The sequence below is a fragment of the Crassostrea angulata genome, chromosome 3 (genome assembly GCF_025612915.1).
Source record: "Crassostrea angulata isolate pt1a10 chromosome 3, ASM2561291v2, whole genome shotgun sequence".
In the NCBI taxonomy this organism is placed as follows: Eukaryota; Metazoa; Mollusca; class Bivalvia; order Ostreida; family Ostreidae; genus Magallana; species Magallana angulata.
Window position 1 is genome coordinate 50,504,873 of NC_069113.1, and position 24,761 is coordinate 50,529,633.

Consider the following 24,761-nt stretch of genomic DNA (forward strand, 5'->3'; position numbering starts at 1 on the left):
ATCCGTTTAATGCACACTTCAAAGATAAAAAAAATAATGGCCCGCCTTTCACCCCTATATCATTGTGAAATGCTAAAATATGACAAAGTTCGGGTTAGCTAAACCGACCCTTTTCATTTTAATTGTTGTATTCTTCGAAGGTTCACGTCAAAACATGGCCGAGACAAAGAAATCCCAATTCCACCTAATGATTTTCGCTGCTTTTGACTGCGACATATGATAATTTTTTTATGAGAATAAAATCACAATGCTGGGTGTTCTATTGTCTCATATTCGTAATAATACGATGTCTTTTTAATTTTCGATTGATGTTGTTTCCGGGGAATGAAAAGGCACGATTTTAAATTTTTAAACACACATGTTCAACTTTGATGTAAACAAATTTTCTTGCCACACTGGATTGGCTTTGGGTTTTTATATCAGTTTATGCCTTTTAATTTACTTTATTTCATCATGTCTTATATATCATAATACGTTTGCATAGCACTTTATACGATGTATATAGTTTTTCTATTTGTATCAATAAGACTACACTTAGGATAACATTATTTTCATAACTTATGACCCATATAAACGTATTTCATTTCTATCCAACAAAGACGCATTTATAACTCTTATCCAGGCGAGCTTTACTGCTTCGGAAGTCGCCAATGTTCGTACAAATTATTGAGCATTAATCATTTTGATATTAATTAAAATATGTCGATAATTAAGTAAAATAAAAAAAATTTGTTCGAGTACTCTCAGTACTTTGATGAATTTCCTTATTGGCTGCTAGCTTCTACGGTCTTATTGGCTGCTGTTAGTGACTGCTAGCTTCAGCCTGGTAAGCAACTGGCACGCATTGCGCCTTGCACTGCTTTGTTAAATATGCAGTGACAGTGTAAACATGTATGCATACATTATCAAGCAATATATATTACATAATGATTCAAATCATGTTTTTCTTTACAATCCTAAGAATTTCAGTTGGAAAGTTCATTCATTTCTTGTCATTTTGGAAATCAACACAACAATGCGATATATCCTATTTATCATGTTAATGTAGTCCATCCATAACTATCATATTTCATATCTGATAGATTGCAAGGTTGATTACTAAAATCTTAGTGTGATTTTAGTGGTTTATTTAATAGTAAAGATTCATCTTTTAGTTATTTAAAAAAATTTAATATTAACAAATTTATCACATCTTGAAATTAACATTGAAGTCTATGGGAAAAAAAATGCATTTTTAAATATATCTTTATATGCAAATAATTTTCTCACAAATCTCTTGTTAAAAAGTTGCAAAAGCTTTCCCTTTCTTTGAAAATGCCAAAAAATTCGTAACTTACGGTACATATTTTTATAAATTGAATTTTTTCTAATTTTTGCAAGGGGCAGACAACTCTTTTAAAAAGTTCCAAGTGCAAAAAGTTCTTTCATTGACTGCGTCCATATCCCTGAGTTTGGTTTATGTCAGCCTCATAATAATTTTTAAATAGGTATTCAATGTAGTTTATATAAATCAAAATTGTTGAATTCACCCCAGTCATGCGTGGACTGCCTTAATTGCATGTAATGATTTTGTATTACATTGCCATGAAGCTGATCAATAATATCACAGACCGATCATTCCTACGTACAAGAGTCATGTTCTCATTCAGATTTTTCTCTGCCTTCAGCCTTTAAACAACTCAACATACAATTATGACCTTGACTTTTGTAATGATTTTCAAGGACATAATGCATAATTACATCTTTGAGCCATATCTTACCTATTGTCATTCAGTTTATTATGCAACAATCGGTTATTATTCATTGTAATAGATGTGGTACATCTACCGTGCATGACCAATCGTCATAATTTGTACATTTAAGGAATTACTTTAATGGCCACTTTAATGGTTACCAATTGAATCGGGTTGGAACACTTTACGCATCATCAAATGTAAAGTGGTTCGAGTTTTACACTCGTAAAAATTGTATAGCTGTTAAATGTATTACTTAAATGACTTTTTAAAAATGGTCGTTCGAGATGACACAGTTGATTGAACTCTCATTAACTGACGAAGTGTTCTTGAACCTCTTCACCATTGCTTCATTGGTTTACTTTTTAAATTTCTTCAAATATCACCTCTGTTTCAGGCATCATTAATTTTTCCAAGATTCAGGAGGAAATTATTGTGAAGGGCATTATAAAGCCACATAATACCTGTCAAGAGTCAAACGAGAATGACTCTTATTTGAATGTTTAGCCAAAAACAACACAGTTAATTTTTAGTTTTTTATTACGTTTCATTCACTTGCATTGCAGTCGGAAACTTTGTTCAAAAAAGTACACAAAAACTAAGAACTTGTATACAATAATATCTATACACATACCATAGTCAATCATGACAGGTACAAAGTCCATATATCCTAACTGTATGTACTTTTGCCATTCGTAATTGGAATAGTTATATCCTTACCAAAGTAGAGAGAAAATGCTTACAAAAATATTTTATCTCATATTCATATTACGTAAGAGCTATTTGTAGCGGATCCTTTTGATTTCCAGAGCATTCATCGCGACAACGAGGTCGTGCTGAACAATGGCGCGAAATTAAACGACCACTTTCCCTTTATCTCCGTCCTAGCATTAGGCGTGATGATAGTTTTTTTGATATCGATATTTTCAAAGTCTGTCAAACATGTATATGATAGGCTTTAATTCATGTATATTACCCAGAAAATTGCTTTCGATCCGGGTTTCCTGAATTATCCCCGTTTAGAACAGGCTTGTTCAACTTGATGATTGCTCTAATCACACTTTTGATATGTAAAGAAATAAGAAAATAATTTCAAACGGGTCATAGACTGGCGTTTGATCACACTTTCTACTTAAGTTGATTAGTATCAATAAAACTAAATAAAGAGACGTGGATAATATTTGTTTATGTGCGTCTATACACACCGTTCTCTATGTGGTCTCTATGTGCTGCGAGCGAAGAGCTGTGTCGACTCGCTGTGATAAAGAACGCGGCCCACCTACACAGTGAACAGTACATATGTAACTCGACAACATCAAACGTCATGTAATCACACAGATCTACGCCGACTTCCTGAACGTATCAAACAAACAAAATATACATTGTGCGTCTTTAATAAAAACAAAACAGATTATTCTAATCGTTCTCGCATGCTATGGGTTCTTTATATCAAAAGACATGGAGAAGCGTCCGTTTTACACAGAATGGCTGATCGACCAGCGATAGCCACTTCACGGCTCAAAAAAGGTGGATAAAATGGAAAAGTCCTATTATTGCACAAATGTCATAGGCAGGTCATCATGATCTGGACAACTGCTGACGGGAAAAGTCACGTGTCGTTTACTAGATATTGAGGGTACTACCAAGTGACTTTTGGGGGGAAGAGGCCATTATTTTGGCAGTGAACAATTCTGCAGTGATCGATAAAGAATGACACAGTGAATGATAATGTTTCAATTCAGCAATTAAAGTAAAAACGATCATTCCAGATGTATCCGAATAACTTGTATCACTATATAATAATTGCGTTTTGCGCCGTTGCATCCTATTGGAGATTCGGCGTAGATATGCGTATAATGGCTTCAAACAGCTGCATGATTGATGCAAACCTATACCTATGTTAATATATAGAACATCGGCCGTCTCATTGTTTCTATCAGGACCCCTTCCCATTTCTCGCTATTGCAAGGTATCACATTACATGCGACACAATCGATTACTTTGTGCAATATCAGATCTTTAACAGGAAATGAAGAAAATTAATGATACTTAATGCACAACATGACACTATTTCATCACATCAAGTAGCATACAAAAAGGAGTTACACAGACGTATATAGGGAATAAAAAACTAGAGGTTGTATGGAACTTCCGTCAATAATGTGACCAAAGTGGTAATACAACATTGGAAAGACATGATCTACATATAGTAATCTCTAGTAATTGGAGGTAGAAAATGTGGGGAGGACTACGCTTTTACACACATTCATAAAATGTATAAATGTTCCTACAAAGAAATCTGTGCGTTTAAATAGTGGATATGAAAATAAATGTCGCATGGCAAGATTCTGATGTGAACCACACAGTACGCGTACACAGGTTGACGATGAGAGTTTGCCATTTTCAAGTCACTTGTGATATCAATATAATTATGTTGTTCTTGGTAAAATAAAAACACCAAACGACCTGTCTTTGAACACAACATCTCCATTCTCCGTAGTCCGGAGCTATGCACTCATTCTCTTTCATACACACATCTTGTCCCTCTGTCCCCTACCGCGTTGTACTTTTCGTCTTTTCCTGAGGAAAACAGTTTTGCCTGAGAAATAATAAGCATTGTAATCCAACACTACCTAACGCACTATTTTGTGTCCCCTGCATCATATTTGTCCATATCTGTGATCACATTCCGTATTCACCACGGTAGTGCCATCTTTAGTACGCACATGGCGGTTGTTCCACGGGAGTAAGCTGTCCGAACCGGACGCTACTTATGGACCGGAAGGAGAATATGGCGGGGTCCGACAAACATTTTGAAGTCACCGCATTGCTTCCGCTTACGGTCTGAAAAGAAAGAGAGAAGAAAATGTTTATAATGTCTTTCTTACATGTTTCTTCCTTTGATCGGAATATTCCAAAAGTATCGCAAAAAACCCAATATATATAAAAAAATAATGTGTATGGAAAGAGATACTTATAGTAAGTTTGGTAAGAATATTCAACATAGTACGGAGAGAAAGACCATGATATACGTGGTTCGATTGGACTGGGGTGGTTAATCGACTTCCCTGGTTTTGTTTTGTAAAATTACAGTACTGAGACTTTATACTGGTATTTAATGACACATGACGAAAAAATGACTGATGAAGCTATCGAAATTAAACCCCTTGGGACGCGTCTGGGACATCAAAGAACTACTTCATTAGAGGGAACTGCTCTGGAAAGCGATTTAATCTGTAAAGTCGGGGCCAATTTAATGAGTTCTTCTAGATGCAATCGCTTAAATTGATGCCGAATTGAATTCTAAGACATATTCTTTCACAAATAATGAGGGAAAATAAGCTACATATATAAGACAAAATATTTTTTAAAAGAAGAATTTTTTGAAATTAATTGCCTCAATGACGAGAAAACCAATGCTAAATGAGGGTATCAATTTGCACGCATCTGAAGCGTTCACATTCAATTACACCCTAAAACCACTAATCTACATACTGCTGTGATCAAAAACCGAAAGCCTCATCAAACGATAACTTCCCTGTGTCTGTGTTTATATAAACACTAGAGTTATACAGAAGCCTGCCAAAATTATAAATGGATTTTGCAACAGAAGGATATAAAAACAAGCTAAGAAATAGCCGTGAGAAAGTTGTCACGAGCCGCTCGATTGCGCCATAAATTAGGAACAGTCTCCGCAGCTGGTACCTACTCTTGGCAGTGCCCTCAAGAAATTCTTTATTTAGCGATCTGCAGTGATTCTGGATTGATCTAGCATCAATATGTAGAGCAATGTCTCATACCCGTATACCATCAAATATTTATCCGTCAATCCATCACAGCTATTTCCCAAATGTCTCTAAAGATATTTACTCTTGAATGAGCAAGTTGTATTTTTTTTTTAATTTTAATATTTTTAAAATGTTTTTGTTAAAATAAATATATAAACAAATTTATAAATAAATAAAAAAAACCAACAAAGCCACACTTAAGGTTTGTAGCCGTAAGATTTTGTTTGTAATTTTCTTGATAAATAATGATAAAATACTGCCCCTTTTTTCAAATAGCCGGAAATTTTCATAAAAACATTAACGGGCGATAAAACAAAGAAAAAGTACAATATTCCGCTTTTAAGTAGCTTTATTGGGAGCATTTACTTTCAAAGTAACGTGACAATTGCTGCATTCATTAGTGATATTTATTAAGGGGGTCAAATTATGCAGTCGATCTGACCCTTACGTTCTGACTGAATTGATGGCGGTGGCTGATGAGAGAACCATCTGTTGGGCGGCAATTCTTTACAAATGTAAATAACCAAGGACGAGGAATGGCATCTCGACCATAGATACAGACTAGCGTGACTTGGACCACCTGTCTCAAGCTAAAGCGACAATAGCGCTGCCTTGTTCAGATGATATCAAAAGGAGCCTTCTACTTACTGTAACAGCAAAAATTAAAATGTGGTGAAGATTCAAGAATCATTTAACGTTTAAAAAGCTATAGGCATTGTGATTGGTCTAAAATCAGTGTCACACTTTTAACAGACCATTTCACCTCTTTATTTGTCCTAGAAATTGCTTCACGATAACAAGCATGCAAATGTAGCTTTCGTGATAAAAAGGTGAAAGAACCCCACCAGAACAGCTTCCCGCAATTACCTAACGTTTAACGGCTAAGTATCAATCGGTTACCGGAAACGAATCGAATATGATAAAAGCAAAACATCAAAACTTTATCCATAGTCATTCAGATTTTCTCCTCTGAAAGACTGTTAAAGTAATGTTCGATAAAGAAAATTTGAAGAATTTTCCTATTAAGGCCAGGCCGATTAACCGGAACATCTCTTTTGAACATCCGGTCAACAGACGGTTAGCGTTGAGAGCCTCAAGAGCAATAGTATATAAAGGGAAAATGCCAAGGGGCAATCTCCCTGTCATGCACATTTCAATGTATCCAAGGTAATTGAAATTATTACTCCTTTAATGAATATTCCAAGCTGTTTGTAGTTTTCTTTGTTATAAACGAAGCTAATTAATGTGTGAGAGAGAGAGAGAGAGAGAAAGAGAGAAAGAGAGAGAGATTTGTTTTTGATTTTTTTTTTCATTTGAAATATTCAATTATTCTTTACCTTAACTAATAAGCTTGAATAATTAACGAACAAAAATACATCGCGCGGAATCCATTTAGATTAACTGCTGAAGTACAATTCCTGACAAAGCACAGGGAACCTTTCCCTCTTTTTACATGTCTCATTCCAATGTCCGTACCCTATCATGGTTTAATTTAGCTCATTTGCTAGATAAGGACGGCCATCAATTCGGTTTGCATGCTGAAGATAGTCTGCCCGCGGCCCGTCCAATTACAAACCATTTACAGAGAGTGACCATCGCCGCTGTCGCTACTCCTTATAACTTAATCAGAGAAGCCTTGCAAAACTTCCTTAACTGGCCGTGGTCATTGTATCGCCTCACTACACAGCATGTGCTCCTTCAACGCCGGAAACGAGGGGAACATTGTAATATTCAGACCGAATCAAGCCCAAGCGATGCTAGTGATTAACATGGGAATTCTAATTGTCACAAACTGGACACGATTTAATGAAAAGCAGCGATTTTCACCGTTTCTCCTTTGTCGCATGGAACTTGCGGTTTTCTAAGAATAAGAACAACCGCTTTCAATGAAATCACCTGAGATTCAAATTGGAAGTAGTTTACATGGTATCTAACCTCGCAACATCTGACTGAAAACATTAAGAAAATGGGTGACCTTTATCATTCGAATTGCTCTCGAAGGTTTTATTTCATACCGAGACACATAAAGCAAGAAAACAATCTCTAAATCTGTAAAGTATTAAAAATCAAATTAACCCATTTCAGAGCCGGAATATGGCGACAATCGACCGACTTACAAAAAATGTTCCTCATAAGAAAACAGTCGGTATGATGTCAATTTGTGAAAGAGCAAAATAAACCCATCAATAAACTTGGAATACACTCATTAAACCGCCTTAATGATGATGGGATTTGAGAGAGCACATCGTAGAATGCATGCAACCACGGCCCGATAAGTAACGGAAGCCCGGCTTCAGCGATAATTATAACCGCTCGGATTTACCTTACTGGTTTTAAATTTACTTAGGAAAATAAATCGAGTAATATCTTTACGCTTTAAAAAACATAGTAGATGGCTCTTCCATGTCTCGTATATATGTAAAATCCAGCACACAAATGACAGGAATGTCGGCATCCAGCCAGATGAGTTTTAAGTGCGGCGATATAAAGAACGGCATTGTTTGTGTATACTATCATCCAAAATGAGATAAAAGATGCAAGATAAAAAAAAAAGAAATATAGAACTGCTTGTTTTAGGACAATATATGCGAAAACAAATCCTAGCTTTTACACTGGGAACACATGGTTAGTAACCACATTCTGACTTCATCACCAGGAAACAATTTGGGACTACGCGAAAAGAAATGAACCTACTTGATAGAATGCATACTCTTCATAATTAAATCATTCAGGTTGGAAGAAGCAATAACATTTTATCTCTCGTTTTCTTCGACATATAATTTTTTTCACACTTAAAGATGCACTTCTTGATTTCATATCGTTGCCCTCTTGCACGTTCTAATGACTAGAATACACGCGAGTTTTGATAATTGAGAGGTATACGGGGCACGCAGAGTGTATATCCCTTTATGTCCTCACCCAAATCATGCACGAACCATCCCGACTCAGAAGGTAAAGAAAAGACACATTGTTTAACCAAGTATTTACTAATTGCATTTACAAACAAAAATTCCACTAAAGTCTCTAAATGTTTGATCAATTATCTGAAAAATTTCAGAATTCGTCCTTGAAAATGCAAAGCAACGACAAGAATAGTCGTAGAAACCATGTTACGTCTCCAATGAAATTCAACCAGAATACAGAAAAGAAACCTTTTTTAAATGTCAAACCTAAACCCTCCACAAGGGATATAATATTGAATGCGTGCTATATCTTGGATATACATTCCTTTGAGTCCATCAACGAATATAAAGAGCATGTTGAAACTTTTATGAAAAATATGTATTTTATATTGAAAGAAACTCGAGGCATTAGGAAGGGCTTTGAACGCTGCTTGAAGTTATTTACCGAGAGAAACCAAAAGCCCTGAAAGGATCTACGTTAAGAGTTTGAATAACTCATAATAAATCAAACCTTTTTTTTTACTTCAGAAAAAAATAAGCATAGCGTTGTTGATTATATTAATTAATTACACGCGGTAGGATTGTCAAAACGTGGAGGTTTATGTCTGTTTCTCTCCAGCTCCCTATAATAACCTGAACGGTTGCCAGGAAAAAGCGTGGGAAACTGCTCGTGAACATCTACAAAACATTACATTGGCACATTTCTGTTGCATGTTTTGGCAGTGTCGCTCCGATGCTATCAGCGGTCTGTTAATAAGTTCTTCTCACTTCTCGACTCGGACGGTTACATCAATTGAAAGCTAAACGCAAGACAAAGATGATGGACGAATCAATGGGCGAAGGGAAGACGGACAGTCCATCTGATGTAGGGAAAGAGATACACACAGAGATTTACCATATATATATATACCCTTTATCTTCTAACCTGACGGGTCAACCCCGAAACAACTTGTTTCTTCGCTACGATAGCCTAGTTTCTTCAATACGATAGAACATGCACTTCTGCGACTCTTGGCAATGATTGAATAAGTGCACAATCGAATCATTTTATTATGGCCGACTTGTATTGGCAGGAGGAGGAAGATGCAGAGATCTCGTACAATAATCGGGACAGACGAGAACTGGCGAGAATTCTTGCTTTGTCAGTTCTCTGAATATAATTGTAACTCAGGGACCGGTATCTGTCTTGTGTAACTTAGCAAATACTTATCAAATTGCAACAACGGAAGATTGCATATCAGATTAATGCGACGTTTAAAGGAAACAAAACCTCACAAATCAGTAATATTACTGTAAGATTGCGTGGCAGATACGTTGCTAAGGCTTTGGTGAGAAACAATAACGCTGCAGCCAGAATTGAAGTCATTCCTCAAAAATACTGGAATCCAATTAAAGAAGGAAATACACTTAAAACCGACAAAGCTGTACTAAAGAAAACCGCATTTAAAGCGGCTTCAACCGCCATTGTAAGATCTATAATTTCTGGTTCGTGCATTTACTCGACGTTTACGCGGATCTGGAAGGAGTCCATCTCCCAAGCGTTTCTGTTCTCAAACATCTTACCATGCCGCTTATCTATGGGGCATGCATTCAAGGTCTTGACACTAGTTTAATTTGAAGACGAACACGCTAATAGTCATAAAAACATAAGACTGGCTTGGCGGCGTTTCATACAACACGTGGCTGCAGTTTGGCGCGGTTTTTCTCCTCTGGCACTGAGCAGGTTCGTTCGGCCCCCAGGGTCTGCTGATATCTACAACAACTGCACGATGCTGATTGAGGGGTTGATATGGCGAGATCTTATCGTATTAAATTTATTGGGTAAAAGGTAAAATACTGAGCAATTAACTTGATATCTCTTCCACACGTGTTCGATTGGTTCCTATGTGTGTTTACACCTTTTATGTTTTAAATCCCCAGACCTGGGCAATGTTTTGAAATTCACGGGATTGCTGACATGGAATACTTCAGCACACGTTGTAAATCCAAAAAGGATGTGTTTGATTAAAATGTGCCAGATTCTATTTTTGTTTCACTGTACAAACGTTATAGTTGTGGTAATTTTTTTGAACATGTTATGTATCCCTTACCTTGATTTTAACGACTTTCGCTTTGCCAACACTGTGTACACATTGTTTCTTCACCGCATTTTTCTAAAAAGATATGAAAGATTCTTTACAAATTGGGCTTAAAGAATAATAATCAAACCCTCAAGCACACCAAACATTTAAGAATGTACATAAACAATAAATGCAGCTACTTGCAAAGAATAGGAGAATGTGGAATATATTATTAAAAAATCCCATCATTTTACAAAATTAATTAAAAAATTAGAAAAAAAAAAACGAAGAAAGAAGGGACAGTAAGCGGTAGATTCCACAACTGCCATTAAATTGCTCGATTCGGGATATTTACTGTCGACGGACGGCTTGGAGAACTCTTGCTCATTATAGTGGAGACGATTTTCCCTTGAATCAGATGCTGTAGTCAAATGAATAAGATTTCCACTGCAGTAGTGTAATTGGCATTGTTCGAGAAAACCAATGATATAAGGGGCCTTTTGTTCCAACTCTCCCCGCTATGAGCCGTGTAGCTGATACAGATGTGAGCCCAGCATCTGATGGCACTTACAAACGGCTTTTCTGTCATCAAAAGGGCTGCTTGCTGATACAAGGACTAAATATTTATTTGCCAAAAGAAACAAATCTTTAGAATTAGCCTTGAGTTGAACATTCTGGCGGTCAGGGTATCGGGCGCGCTCGTCGTTCCGATAGTCCGATCAGCCGGTGAACGATTCGCTTTCATTTAGTTCAAACAATGCATGACTACACAGTTGTTTGATACCAAACAGGCAACGCTAGACCGAGTAGCCCTGTTTGTTGTCAATTAAAAGCAAACTTACCATTCACACACGAAGCGTCAAGAGTCGGTTGACGCTTCGGGTGTGCATTTAGTAACCATTGTGTACTAGAATATTATTAGAAAAATGCCGGTATCAGCATCACTTGTACTGAAGGAAGTTTTAAATGAAGAATTTACATAAATATATATAAATATATTAAAGAGGTCCCTGGTGTTGAAGTTTTATATATCAAAAAAAGTTTGTATATGTATTTACTTCATTCGACTGATGGACGCATTTTCGTCCCTTTATCATGCACCGTATTCTGCCAAGTCAGAGGATTAAGATGTATCTCAAATGAAAAATCTCACCGGGCGCTGAGAATTTATTTTCCATAAAGACTCCATTTATACGAAAGAAAACAGCTATTTTGGAGTTTGCGGAATTCCCTTTATTCCAAGACGGGAATATTCCATTTACAGTCAAAGGTTCAATCATCATAAAACGGGGGCCGGTCATGAGTGTCACTCCAGGAACTTGCTTGGACTAAAGAATATCTTGCTTAGTTTTATTGGTAAGTAAGCCCGAACGTTCCCCCGCTGGATCTCGTATAACTTTTACTAGCATCTTCTTTCAACATAAAAATACAGCATTACATCTTGTTTATGAGAAAGGATCCGTGCACCTCGTGCAGGGCGGTTTCCATTTATTAATCGAAAGCCTCCTATTTACATTTTTCATATCCAAATGGGCAAGAATGTGTTTTGAGGTGTAATTTTTCGCTCGCTTTCTTATGAATGACATTGGTTTGTGATAAATGAAGGATGAACACAAAATCCTTGGATTTAATAAAGCGCAATCTCTTGATTTACAGAGGGGTGACTTCTTTCATCTTCGTATCTACTTAGTGAGTTCCCTATGATTACTTACAGCAAACGGTGGTTCCAGTTCTAGTGATATTTAGGACTGAGAAATATAATGAATTGTGCCTGGTTTATTTTCATTCATTCATTACGTTAAGTTATCGTAAGAGAGAAGGTTTTGTAGCTGGTTTATTGCAGCATACCAATAAATCGCACAGCTCTGTTCATAAATAAACATGCCCCTCTTGATAAATGTACATGTACAGTAAGAATATTACTTCGTATCGTAATGAAAGGGTAAATGAAGAGGTTTTGCTCGAGAGTGCTTCTTTGTGTTGTCCAACCACATGCAAGACATAAATGTCTTGGCAAAATCTGCTGCATACTGGTGACTGTAGCGAAGTGCCAGCGTATTGGTAAAAGGGAAATGAATTGTCGCGATTTCAATCTGCTTCCCGAGTCAAATTCTGTTCGCCTTGAAAGGTCGGCGAGGTGTTAATCAAAGCAAGTAACTAGGGGAGGTCTTATTTCTTTGTCTGTAAATTGTAATAGATTGGTTTTTCACACGCCAACACATGATGGGTACTAATATTTTTTTCAATTTTCCTTTAAACCGGTAACAGCTCTAATATGGTGCTGTGAATGCTTTTGAGTTATTATAGGAATCGCATTTAAAATATTCATTTTACCCTGTTTCGCAAAATGGTGGGCAATTTGTTTATGCTCGGCCTGCACCATGAGCATTTGATTCTCCTGGTGTTCGATCATAAAAATGTCCTGTTCTTAAAATCATTAGGGTTCTAAAGATAAGCGCATTTTCCAATCATTTACACCAATATTAAATTGACGTCAGTCGCGACGTCACCATGCAGCGGCAGACGGCACCAGAGCATGTCCCTTAAAAATACCCATGTAAGAGAGCGAGCAGACTATTCCCTCGGCTGATGCAAGTCGCCAGAAACGTTTTTTATTAATTTTCTGCATGTAGGAATTAATCATTGGCTTTGTCATTTACAACCCCCTCTTTTCCGGGAAATTGGCCAGCACTGGGACACTCCGCACGACACGGATCACACCTCTACGCTACCAACAGCTAACTAATCTCTCGCGGGTGATAGGCGAGATCCAACGAGACTTGGCGAGGGTCAAACGAAAATACGTTCGAAAAGTACCCGCTGAGTGAACTCATTCGTCCGTCATCAACCGTTGTTTATTACCAATTCAAATTTGCATTGCTTATGAATTGACACCATTTTACAGAAAATGATTTCTATTTACATAAAAGTCAATCATCTGCACTTTCCTTTGCCAATATCAGGCCTGGCTATTCAAACTCGGCGATAGTAATTACCAAGAACTTGGTTGTGCTCTGTAGAAGCGCTGTAATCTTGTGTCATTATGAATGAAATTAAAACCATTCATTCTTCATGTAATGGTTTTACCGACATCAAATTATACACCGCCGATGGATCTGGATTGACGATTTATTAGACAAAAATCGTTAGAAGAACGATGAATCTGGTGCAGCCTTTTTAGTGCTTTGCAATACTTGTAATTCTAAATCCTCTCCAAAAACTTACAGCATGTCTTTGACAACAACGTACAGCAAGTCTCGAGTTGATTAAATTCGATATGTGTTCTCGGTTTTGTAATCTCAGATTAGGTATGCTGACAGTGGCTACCATATGAAAATTTGAGCCCACAATCTTGTGTAGAAAATATTCTGTTGCTGAATGACAGCCTCAATTTGATTACTGAGGTATAATGACGGCGCTGTGCATGGGATCTAATCTGGATGATGTGCCTGGCTTGTAAATCAGAGCGTCTTTCTTGCTTTTTATTCTTAGTTTACATGCTTACCCTATCCAACAAGCAATGTAGCGTGCTAAATGTGATTGCCAAAAGTATCGAAGAAATTGACCCTCGTATGAACCGTCAAAAAATCATAGAGCTGCCTTCACAATAAGAATGACGTCATCAAAATGTCCAAATGATGATCCTACACTATTTATCTTTATTGTTGGCATATAATAAGCTTTTTCAAAAGTAAAATACATATATAACTGTATATAAAAAAAATTAAATAAAAAAATATAAATAAAAATCATTCATGTGTGGTTTGACAAGTACACAGATAATAAATTCATCATCCCAAGTGGTTAACATGACACATACTTAATTGAACAAGCCTGTATTTCCGTATTGACTGTAAGTTTGCTTTAAAATCCTAAAAATAATTTGAATTAAAAATCTGTTGAAAGAAAAAATTAACCAACCACCCATTTCTGTTCGTCTCAAGCCATTGTCCACTTGACTCTCATTTACCCGCCAGATGGGAGGGGATTGTACAAAGCCGTAAGTTGGGCCAGCACTCCCACCCCCCCCCCCCCCCAAAAAAAAATATTAAAATAGACAATTGACGCTCATTGTTTAAAAATCCCGATCACACAGGAGCCATTCACGTGAATATTACATCAAGCAATGTTCTGGTATGGCACACCAGTGTGACACATATTTATCTTGATAAAGCTTACATACAACCCCCCCCCCCCAAACACCAGTCCCCCCCCCCCCCCCCTCCCAAACAAACATTGAGCTGTTCTGGTCCCAATGTATCCATTGTAGTTTTGGCTGATGGCTGGATCTCCGGAGAAGCGATATATGTTCCTCAAAAGACAAGAACAATGCCTTAAGAAGATGTGATCAATATGTAATTACCAACTCTCGCTCTGTTTAATGCAATCATAGGAGTAAAGGCTTAAAAAAAGGATTAATATGTTCGAAAGATTTTTACTTTTGTTTTGTTTTCTTTTAAGGTAAACACATTTTGAGCCATTAGCTTAAATAACCTAAGATTGATCCACAATTAGCCTAAGATAAGCTTTTTGGTAAAATGTTGGTTCTCTATCTATTTTAGCAACGAATGCTTTACAAATTTGGTCCAATTTGTATTCATCAAGTACCGCACTTTTTAAACTGGTTAATGAAGCAAAAATAGGATGCAAACATAAAAAAAAAATAATTGTAGTATTTAAAAGGAAAGGCAAATTAAAATTGTATTGAGATCCGCTTGCAGCGTTACCATCAACAAAGTTACCCATCTGTTGCGAAAGGAGCTGAAAAGTGATCTTCTCTCGTTTCAGTGTTTAACTGGATATTGGTTTATACATGTTTTTATCGATGCTGCATATTGCATACATTGTGTACAAGTATTAGTGTTACTTTTATAAGATGACGACCCCCCCCCCCCTCCCCTAGGCTTGAATCATTATTGCACAAACTTTTCACTGTGAATATTTACAGGGAAAATATTTTTTTTGCATTTTTTTCCACATCGAATCATTGATCCCTTTTTTTCTCTACAACTGAAATTTCGCTAAACAAATCAGTACATCTAATTTCAGAAAAATAAGAAAAACCCCTTATAATCTATAATTCTGCATTATCTTGTCGATCTTCCCTGAGCTAGTGCGCTGTATATACCTATAGATGACCACTCATTCAGAGAAATTTGTTGACCATTAAGTTCTTGGCACGAAGCCAACTGCTGAATCAGCAGAAACGGTCGATGAAATAAACCCAGCATCGCCATGATGCACAATAGCGGCCAATCGCCTTCTATGTAATCCGGTAAAATATTTATTAGATCCATAATCAAGGCAATCTAGATAAATTGGTCAGGTGTTCCTCTCATATATTGTTCATGTAAATCTGTGCTCCTCGACTTGCAATGCATACGGAGAGATCCCCTTTTTCTTTTCAGAAATTACTGCCCCTGCTCCTTTTCATTGATTTCCAACCTTTTCCTCGAAATATCAATGCTGTATATACATGTATCTATATGCTTGAGCAGGTTTAAATATTTTGAACTTTACCTACAATTGCCGTATTCAGAGACTTTTTGCATACTGTTGATATGATAACAGATTACATGACTTGTGATAGTGAGAGATTTCGTGGAAATGCCCCACCTGTAGAGAGATAGTTCGTATAGCAAGGACATGGAAAACCCCAGTCAAAAAATGATCAGAATCCGGATTTGGTTAAATTTCAAAACACATATACCATATCAAATTAATGCATCGGGACTGCTTTTTTCTATTGTTTTCGTAAAACTTCTGAGTAACCAGGAAGTTATTCATTTCTAGCTTTTATTTATGAGATCCTTGGACATTTTATTAAAAAAGGAATATGACACTGGCATCATGATCACGCATAATAAAAATCAAATCACAATAAACCGTTTGTAGTGGGGAGCTAGACTTGGACCCGGTCGCCACTGATCACTTGTAGGCTAAGACCAGGCATTTACACATCAATCAGAAATCGCCAACTAATTGTTTGACTAGATCTACTTCATACACACAACACTGCACGCGAGTCCAATTCTCCGGGACCAACAATTATTCATTCGTAGTTGATCGATACATTCATCGAAGGCTGTTCAATCATTTAGACGCATATCTAGGTAATTCACAGCCCAAAGAGTACAATATGTCACAACTAGGCCCAGCTTCAATTCATCATGGTCAGCCTTAAACCCGATTGAATTGGTCAACGGGTCTCGTCCTTCGGGACAAACGCTCATATGGCGGCGATTGTTCAGAGCCTAGAATGTCACGCTTTTCATTTTTTGCCGCTACATGGTAAGGGTTATAGGGCGACAACATAATTCGATTACAGTAGCCATGTTAGTAGCTCCGAGAGATACAATCATTGAGCGATCATTTAATAGATGCTGATAGCTTTCCTATAGAACAAAAGTAACAAAAGGCGTTGAAATGCCGGCTCTCAAAAGAAAAAAAGGCCCTCTTACTGATGAGAGCAGGCTTGATTTAGCGCACTGAATTGTTGCCAAATGGTTCTTCAATGCAATAAATATTAGCATTGTTAAAAATTTCTTTAAGCTTCCTCAGAATCCTTCAAAACAGCGTAGAAAGCGCTTCCGACGACTCCGCAGTGAGCACGTTTGAAACGGAGTAGTGTCTTTTGATGAAACATGCTTCTTGTTATCAAGCAACAAAAGACTTTGTTCGGGATACATTATGACTACAAAAAGGTACGAAACGGATAGAAATTATCTCGCTTGTTGGCATTTTTGTTGTTCCCTAACAACAAGAATGAAACAAAGAAGTACTTGGTACCGTGGCATATTGATAGAACAATTGACTAAGCAGGCCAGACAGGACGTACGTTTTATTTGGTCCATATTTTAAAAGCCCCATTTCCTTCCAATCATTTAATGCGGACACGAAGCGCTATCTCACATGGATTAATGTGCTTAGGGCGCACTTGAGGTACTTCTCTGTGAAGCTGTACGACTGAGCCTGCTTGCAGTTAGTGCAGCGGCCTTGGACCAACAGAGGGTTAACCTAACGCAGCGATCTCTAAACAAAGACATTACAATAACAATACCAAAAAATAAATACACGCTCGTGGAAGATTGTTATCAGCCAGAAAAATATACATCATTATATTCTTTTAAAACGAATATTGTTGAGGTTGGTAGTAAGTTCTCAGTGGTATTTAGCAAATAAATGGTTACGCCCTATCGGTTTCTAAGGACTCAAGCGATCATCAAATATTATATTGGCGCAACGGAATCTGACGCTGAACAAAGTCTGTATAGGAAACCAACTGAAACAAATTAAATTCATTGCGTAATTATTTTTTCATAGCTGACAATGTACAAAGGCCGATAAAAACTAAGCGGGCAATGAACTTTCGTTTGATGAAAAATACGCCTTTGAGTACATAAATTCAATACATGTTCCAAAGCTGTACAGAACTTACTGTGGAAAAAGTGTTGATATATGTACCGGGGGTTTACATTTAGTTCAGAAACTACCGACCTAAATTTACAGACGACTTGATTGGGGGAAAAACTGAAACAATGTCATTTGTCCTTTGGCAAAGTAGAGGAAACCAATACCGATACACATAAACCATCCAGGAATCGTTAATTGTTGCTTTTTATTATTCTCCAGAGAGTCCTGGTGTATTAGGTACCTAAAGATTATAATCTGCAATATTTGCAAAATGCTAGCGAATTTGCATGACCGCTGTTGTCATCATTTTTTCTTCCATGATACTTTAGCGAACCTTCCGTTTCCACCTACCCAATCAATTTAAGTGAAGCATTGTAACGAGAGATGTCCAAAATTCGCCTAGGATATTATCCAAATCATTACTTTGTTAAAAAACCAGACATTACATCTAAGCCCAGTTTCCATATCTTCCATAAAGAGATAAAGTTTCTCGTAAAAATAAATTTTCATTAGTATTGGAGACTTTAACGTCTCTCTCTCTCGGCCATTATTTAAACGACGAATTTGATGGCAGTTGGGATCAGCAAGCTGTTTCTTTCTCTATTTTAACTCTTTTAAATAAAATTATCTTCTAATCAACGACAAAGATCCAATACGTATCATAACATGTATTTCTAAATGTACTGATTTGCTACAGCTCGTCGGTTTTCAGGTGGGAGGGATTGGGGGTATTAAGATGTTGAAAATAGTAAGTAACTAACCTGCATTTTCTCGAAGTCGAGACTTGGGCGTCTCATGGTGGACGATGACTCGTTCTTGTTGTCTGAGACGGAAACTTTACGATGGCGTTTTCTTGGGGAAATTAACATAGGAACGGTGCCTTTTGGGTACGTTATTTTAGACTGTGATGTGTTAGCTTTGTGCGTTCTCTTGTCTTTAGTTATAACTACAGCACAAGGGTTTTCTGATCTGAAATTTGATTTCTGAGACTCTGGTCCAACTATGAATTGTATTGTTTCATCACAAATTTGTTCGTTATTTTGGTTCAGTGAAATACAGTCAACGGTTATGTCTTTCGGCGGCGAAGAACTGAACAAGATCGGTTGGGGTTCCAGCATTAATTCTTTGACTTCTTCATCTACACTTCCGGTACTGTCACAGCTTGCTGAATGCGCGTGTGACCACTTCCGTTTCTCCGATGTTATTCCTTTGTGTATCGTTGACAGTTCTTCTTCCGAGCTGTGTCTTTCAAAGTCCAGGCTCTGTCGCTCATAGTCCGAGGTACAACTAATACTGTCCAAGCTGTGTTCACTTATCTCGTGAGTTGTCCTTGACATTGAGGTTTGATTGCAAGAACAGTAACAATGCTGGCAACAAACGGAACCAGTATCATCTGAAACAAATGTAAAATTCAATGAAGTAAAATATAACACGAATAGAAGACATCCCAGCCAAATCGACAGTGCTGAGCAGACATTTCATTCCTACTGATAGAGTTGTATATGTACTTTTAGTCTTTCTACAATATGCTATCTTCTCTACTTCACCAAATTAAATCCATTCTTGGATACATTAATTTATGTTATATTTTCAGTTGTTCTTTTACCTGTAAATTTCTGAATAATGTATACTCATATGCATCTTTAAAATAAAAATCATTCAGAAAGAAAATTGCCACCATCACCGAAGCCCCCCCCCCAAAAAAAAAAGACCGGAACACTTTTTTTGGTATAAGACCGATTTGTTTGTATTTCTTCACACAGTAATCAGGGAATGAGTTATATATTTTGTATTCATGGAAATATCAAGAAATATGATTGAAGTGACTATGAATAGCAAACAATAACGCTCAAGGTTGTCTGCAAAAAATCACGTCAAGATGAAGCAATAAAAGTAGTTATATCAATTTCGGTCGGTGGAAATATATAAGAAGCTCTATATCCAAATTACTGTTTGTATTAGAATGGATTCGTGTGCGCACAAGGCCGATTTGAGTGTCGTTAATAGATTTTTTTTTTCAACAAGAGTCCCTTTTTTTTTTTTTTTTTTTTTACCGATTTTGTAGTTGACACGAAATTTAACATTCATTATATATACAGGTAAAATTGATTGCTTAAAAAATTCCAAGTCATCAGAATCAATTTGTTAAGCTCACACAGACATGGATTTGTTAAAAATCTAATTAACTAAACTTAGGTACAAATGAACTGTATTACTGGCTTTAGAATGCAGTTTGAAGTAAATTGACGTGATAATTAGTGACTTATATATATTTGATACCTGTATTACAGATCAATGACTGACTTTAGCAAGTTTGTTTGTTTATTCCTAAATCCAAATTGCTCATCAGCTACAAAGAATGAGCCACACTAGAAAACTCCGTACACTTTTTGCCGTGTATGCTCCATAATATACTTATCAATAACTAATTTTGCAACCGCTTTTTTTCGATTAAAATACATAACATTTATATCTTATAGCCCATTGCAAGTCTGAAATTAAGCAAATGTTTAACCTTTCTTCTTTTTTTTAGTGTTAATTTTAGTCACCGTGTGTATTTTTAAAAAATTTGCAAAATTCCGACGGAACAGGAAAGGAACACAGAAGAACTCAGACTGTAACAATTAATTAGAAATCGCTGTGTTTTAATTCAATGTTAGAAAGATTTAAGTTTATACACATTTGTATTTGTATCGTTATTTTAATGTGTGCCACCGAGCAGGCAGTTATAACTTATGACACCAGTCGTGTCTGCGTTTCTTGCAGACATGCTTCTGTTCTATAATTTACAGGGGTGAATTGCTGCACGTGCCCTCAAGAATTACACGCATCGCTTGCGCTCTAGGGTCAGTGTGACAGCCCGTGTGTCTATGTTCACACATATTTATTTTCATAACAATCATTTTTTTTCTTTATAAATGTTGGAATTTTGCAGGTTTACTTCAGTCAGGACTGAAATGTATATGTAGCAACAAATATCGTGATTTAAAACCTATCACGGTCGAATAAAAACTTTGATGGCATGAACAAAAATAAAACGAAACGGCACAACCCAAGTGGATGGTCAGTTAGGTATAAATCCGCCCCTGGAGCACAATGACTCAGGACATAGAACTTATTGAGTGTTTGGTCCCTTATATCGTGTTTCATGTCCTAGAACTAATATTTACTGTTAGTTTTCTATTCGTGAAAATAGCGATGTCATTGCCTTTAATCAGGTGACTTTTTCCTAGATAATGATGAACACGATAGCACTGTAAATACATTCATTTCGAATACCGGTTAACGAAGACATGCATAAGAATTTGTTTTAACATATATATCTAAAAACAAACCCTGTGATATTAAGCGCTTGTTTTTAAATATAGTATTCTATTTTTAGCGCTGATGAAATACTCGCGTACATTCTCAAGGCGAGCTCATGAACAAGTGATATAAGTAAATAAGTAAGCGCTGACCTAAGTCCTCCAGGTCGTGGATGTCCTCATCCGACTCGGTCCCCGAATCATGGTCCTCGTCACCCTGAAAATAATGACGTCATAATATGCATGGTTATTTCCGTCCAAGTTCAATACACAACATCGATAATAATTAATACACACCGTCATTTCTATAATACCGGTATATAATACAGTTAATTTTTATGTACGAGGTTGATCTTTATCAACAACTTATTATGGAGTGAAATGCATTACGACTTTGGGCGACAGATTGTGTTATGGCATGTGCACTCCCTTGGATGAGTATATACTCAATGATATTTTATTTCTTTACATAGGAAAATTTATCGTAATGTTTATAAAGGTATCTTCCTAATAGAAATGTTTGTTGTGAGTATTAATAATTTTGATTGTACACACAAGAGGAACACGTATACGTCTGATTGATGTATGGGCAGCGATCGGTGTAATGCTTGTCAGTAGTGATATAGGCTACTTCCCCTATAGATATTTCCAAGGTACATGTGTCAAATGCGACATCAAACACATACAAGCATACTAAACCCAGATGATTTACATACATATATACATGTAATGAGATATATACTATATAGAGTCAATTCGTTCCTATTATACCATTCCAGGCACGCGTCCGTCCGGGTACTCATGGTAATTACATTCAAAGCCCCCCGAGGTGCAATTGGCGGGCCTCTTGTGCTTGTGAGTACTATATCTGGTGCAGCTGGCGTGCACCACGGGGTGACATTGTCGTGGCAGACAAAGGGGGTGGGGGACAGTCATCTGCTGATTCATTAAAATCAAAAGCCTGGCATTCCTGGCCAACAATCAATACTTGAAATTATGTGCCCATGATAGCTGGCAAATGATGTACGATATTGAACAAGGAAAATAAATTTCATGACAGCAGACCCAAGATGTGGGATGTGCGAGTCTAGCCTGCAGAAGACATAGCGCTGATTTATTGCTTACAATTAAAAAATCAAAGACCGGTTTATGGCTGTATGCTCACGTTCATTTATCATATGCACCATGCATTATAAATAATGCAATATTGCAAATATTAAAAAACCCCAACCAAAAACAAACCATACTGTAGACTCGGAGAGAATTTAAACATTATGTTTACACCCAAATAACAACCACCCTCTTATTTTCTTGAAATATTATATACTTGACATTATTTTTTTTATTGCGTGATCGTCAAATGAAGGACAAAAATGAAATAATAACCCAAAAGCTAACAATTACTTTGAATAATTTGTTTGGTGTCTGTATGTATAAGTATCGTATTCGGGCAATTCGTGAATGTTTCGGTTACTAGTTTAATGCCACTGTCAGTGCACTCTGACCAACGATGAAAGCATTATTGCGGATTTTTTTTCCTTTACAAATTTAAATAAAAGCATGAAAAATATAACTGAAAATAAGTAAATGATGCAGTATGCTTTGTATATCTCCTAATACATCTTTAAGCGACTGTCATTCAGAATGAATAAAAATAACTCTTTAAAAAGCTGTTTGTATTTTGCACCTACTTAACCGACCAAAGAACAAAGAAGATTATAAAACTCACCTTATTTTGAATGGATTGGATTTCGTTTAGAGATTGAGATCTAAATTTCTGCGTCAGGTACTTAAGCATGTCGACTCCCTCCGTTGTCATTTACAGCGCCCGGGTCCCAAAGGCTTTCTGCTGTCAAACCTCCTACACTGGCGAATTGCCAAAATATAACCCCAGTCAGCATTAGAAGAAAACTCAACAAACTCAGAATAAACACTCAGACACACAATAAACCCTCCATATTTCAGCACTGCATCATCACACTTGTCACGGCAGCTACCGGTTTTGTCAATCCTAAGTTTCTTTCGGTTGAAATACTAATATTTTTCTCGTACTACCGTTGTAAATGAAATGTCAGTGTTTATCAATCACCGGGCGAATCCAAATAGTGGGAATGTTAGGACGCGGCGAATCTAGGTCAACATGCCGGTTTTTATCCTAAAAAAGAATCTTTCTGAAAAATGACATAGAATATCCGAAATTAGGCTTAAAAAATCAATATGCTGAATCTATACTTGACCAAAATCTAAAAATTTAGAAGTTTCATCTGCTCTAAAATATGCTGGACTCCCGATGCAGCAGCCAGTTATAGACTCTACCAAATTCTGATTGGTTTGCAATAAACTCGCCCAGTATCGCACATGGCATAGTAGACCTATTTATTTTCTTGGCGTTTAGCCAACACATTTTAACAGGTTGAAGTGTTTATATAACTTTTAAAAAAAAATAGAATAAAGCGAGAATAACTTTAAGACTGTCGTTCGAATTATGCTATTCATACTTACTGAATCGAGCTAAGTTACTGAGTATACGGAAAGTACACACATTACGTCATTTTAAGGACTGATTTTTGATTGGACTATGTCATTTGTGCATGGTGGTGTTTGGCTAAAGGCCAAAATGCAGAATATGTAATATTAAATATTATGCATTAGGTCAAATCAAACGAGAGAGAGAGAGAGAGAGAGAGAGAGAGAGAGAGAGAGAGAGAGAGAGAGAGAGAGAGAGAGAGAGAGAGAGAGAAAGAGAGAGAGATTTCTCGTGAATGTGTGAAGTTTTTATCAAGCGTAGATGTATATCAATAAATATCTAGATTCCTTTAAGTGAAAATCATTCTTTAGATTTAAATGTAATACCAATAAATTTTTAAAGCGATTGGAATTTTCCTGAAATAATATTGATCAAACCTAACAGTTACATAGATTTTATACACATGATCAATGAATAATATGTTAAAGTTTAATTTGATATTTTATCCCAATTAGAATACTTTGAGTTAATATTTTTACAAATATTAATTACTTAATTGTATGATAAATTTTACGATTTGTATGTGACAGTTTCCCAACAAAACTCATTTTTGAATCCCTGTCTGTGAATAAATATTAACTAGTTATTCATTCATTTTTGTTTTATTTTTGAAGAATAAGAAACGAAACATATCTTATAAAGCAGTTGTAAAAAAAAAATCAAACAATTGAAAGGATCGATTGCCTGGTTAATTTTTTATAATTTGCCGGTCCAATTAAAAGTCAAAAATGCAAAATGAATCTAGCTGCATTGTTAAATCAAAATAAATTTCTTCAAAATCTGATAAAATATGACATCACGAAACGTTTTAAGAAAAAGTCTTGTTTTCAATGAAATATATACAACATGTATACAGTATAGGAAAAAAATGAATAGACAAACGTTAAGCATGAGTTTTATGTTTTGTTTTTTATCAAAATGTAATTGGTGTATATTTCCATGTCTTTCAAATTATAATTTTAAACTGATGGGCTGCACCGCCTAAAAGATGCATATTGAAAATACATTCATTAATTTTATCGATGAAATAAG

The 24,761-nt window shown here is 36.3% G+C and overlaps 1 protein-coding gene across 2 annotated transcripts; it reads right to left on the reverse strand.

Annotated features, from left to right (window-relative positions):
- Positions 1 to 2,255: 2,255 nt before the first annotated feature.
- On the reverse strand, positions 2,256 to 23,482 carry LOC128178250 (uncharacterized). Of its 2 annotated transcripts, XM_052845336.1 has the most exons (5): positions 22,932 to 23,465; positions 21,356 to 21,419; positions 18,659 to 19,290; positions 10,515 to 10,577; positions 2,256 to 4,577 (listed from the first exon to the last, which is right to left on the reverse strand). In XM_052845336.1, exons 1-5 carry the CDS (start codon positions 23,019 to 23,021, stop codon positions 4,449 to 4,451), a joined length of 978 nt encoding a protein of 325 aa, XP_052701296.1. In that variant the 5' UTR covers positions 23,022 to 23,465; the 3' UTR covers positions 2,256 to 4,448. The 2 variants fall into 2 exon arrangements, with proteins under 2 accessions (XP_052701296.1, XP_052701297.1); XM_052845337.1 differs by lacking the exon at positions 10,515 to 10,577 and having other exon boundaries at positions 22,932 to 23,482.
- Between the last annotated feature and the right edge of the window lie 1,279 nt (positions 23,483 to 24,761).

What these genes read in the sequence shown, in the direction of transcription:
- LOC128178250 (XM_052845336.1), bottom strand. Translation starts at nt 23,021, where the DNA reads ATGACAACGGAGGGAGTCGACATGCTTAAGTACCTGACGCAGAAATTT. An exon ending in CCACGACCTGGAGGACTTAG is followed by an intron (nt 19,291 to 21,355) that starts GTCAGCGCTTAC and finishes CATTTGTTTCAG; the next exon opens with ATGATACTGGTTCCGTTTGT. An exon ending in CGAAAGTCGTTAAAATCAAG is followed by an intron (nt 4,578 to 10,514) that starts GTAAGGGATACA and finishes CTTTCTTTTCAG; the next exon opens with ACCGTAAGCGGAAGCAATGC.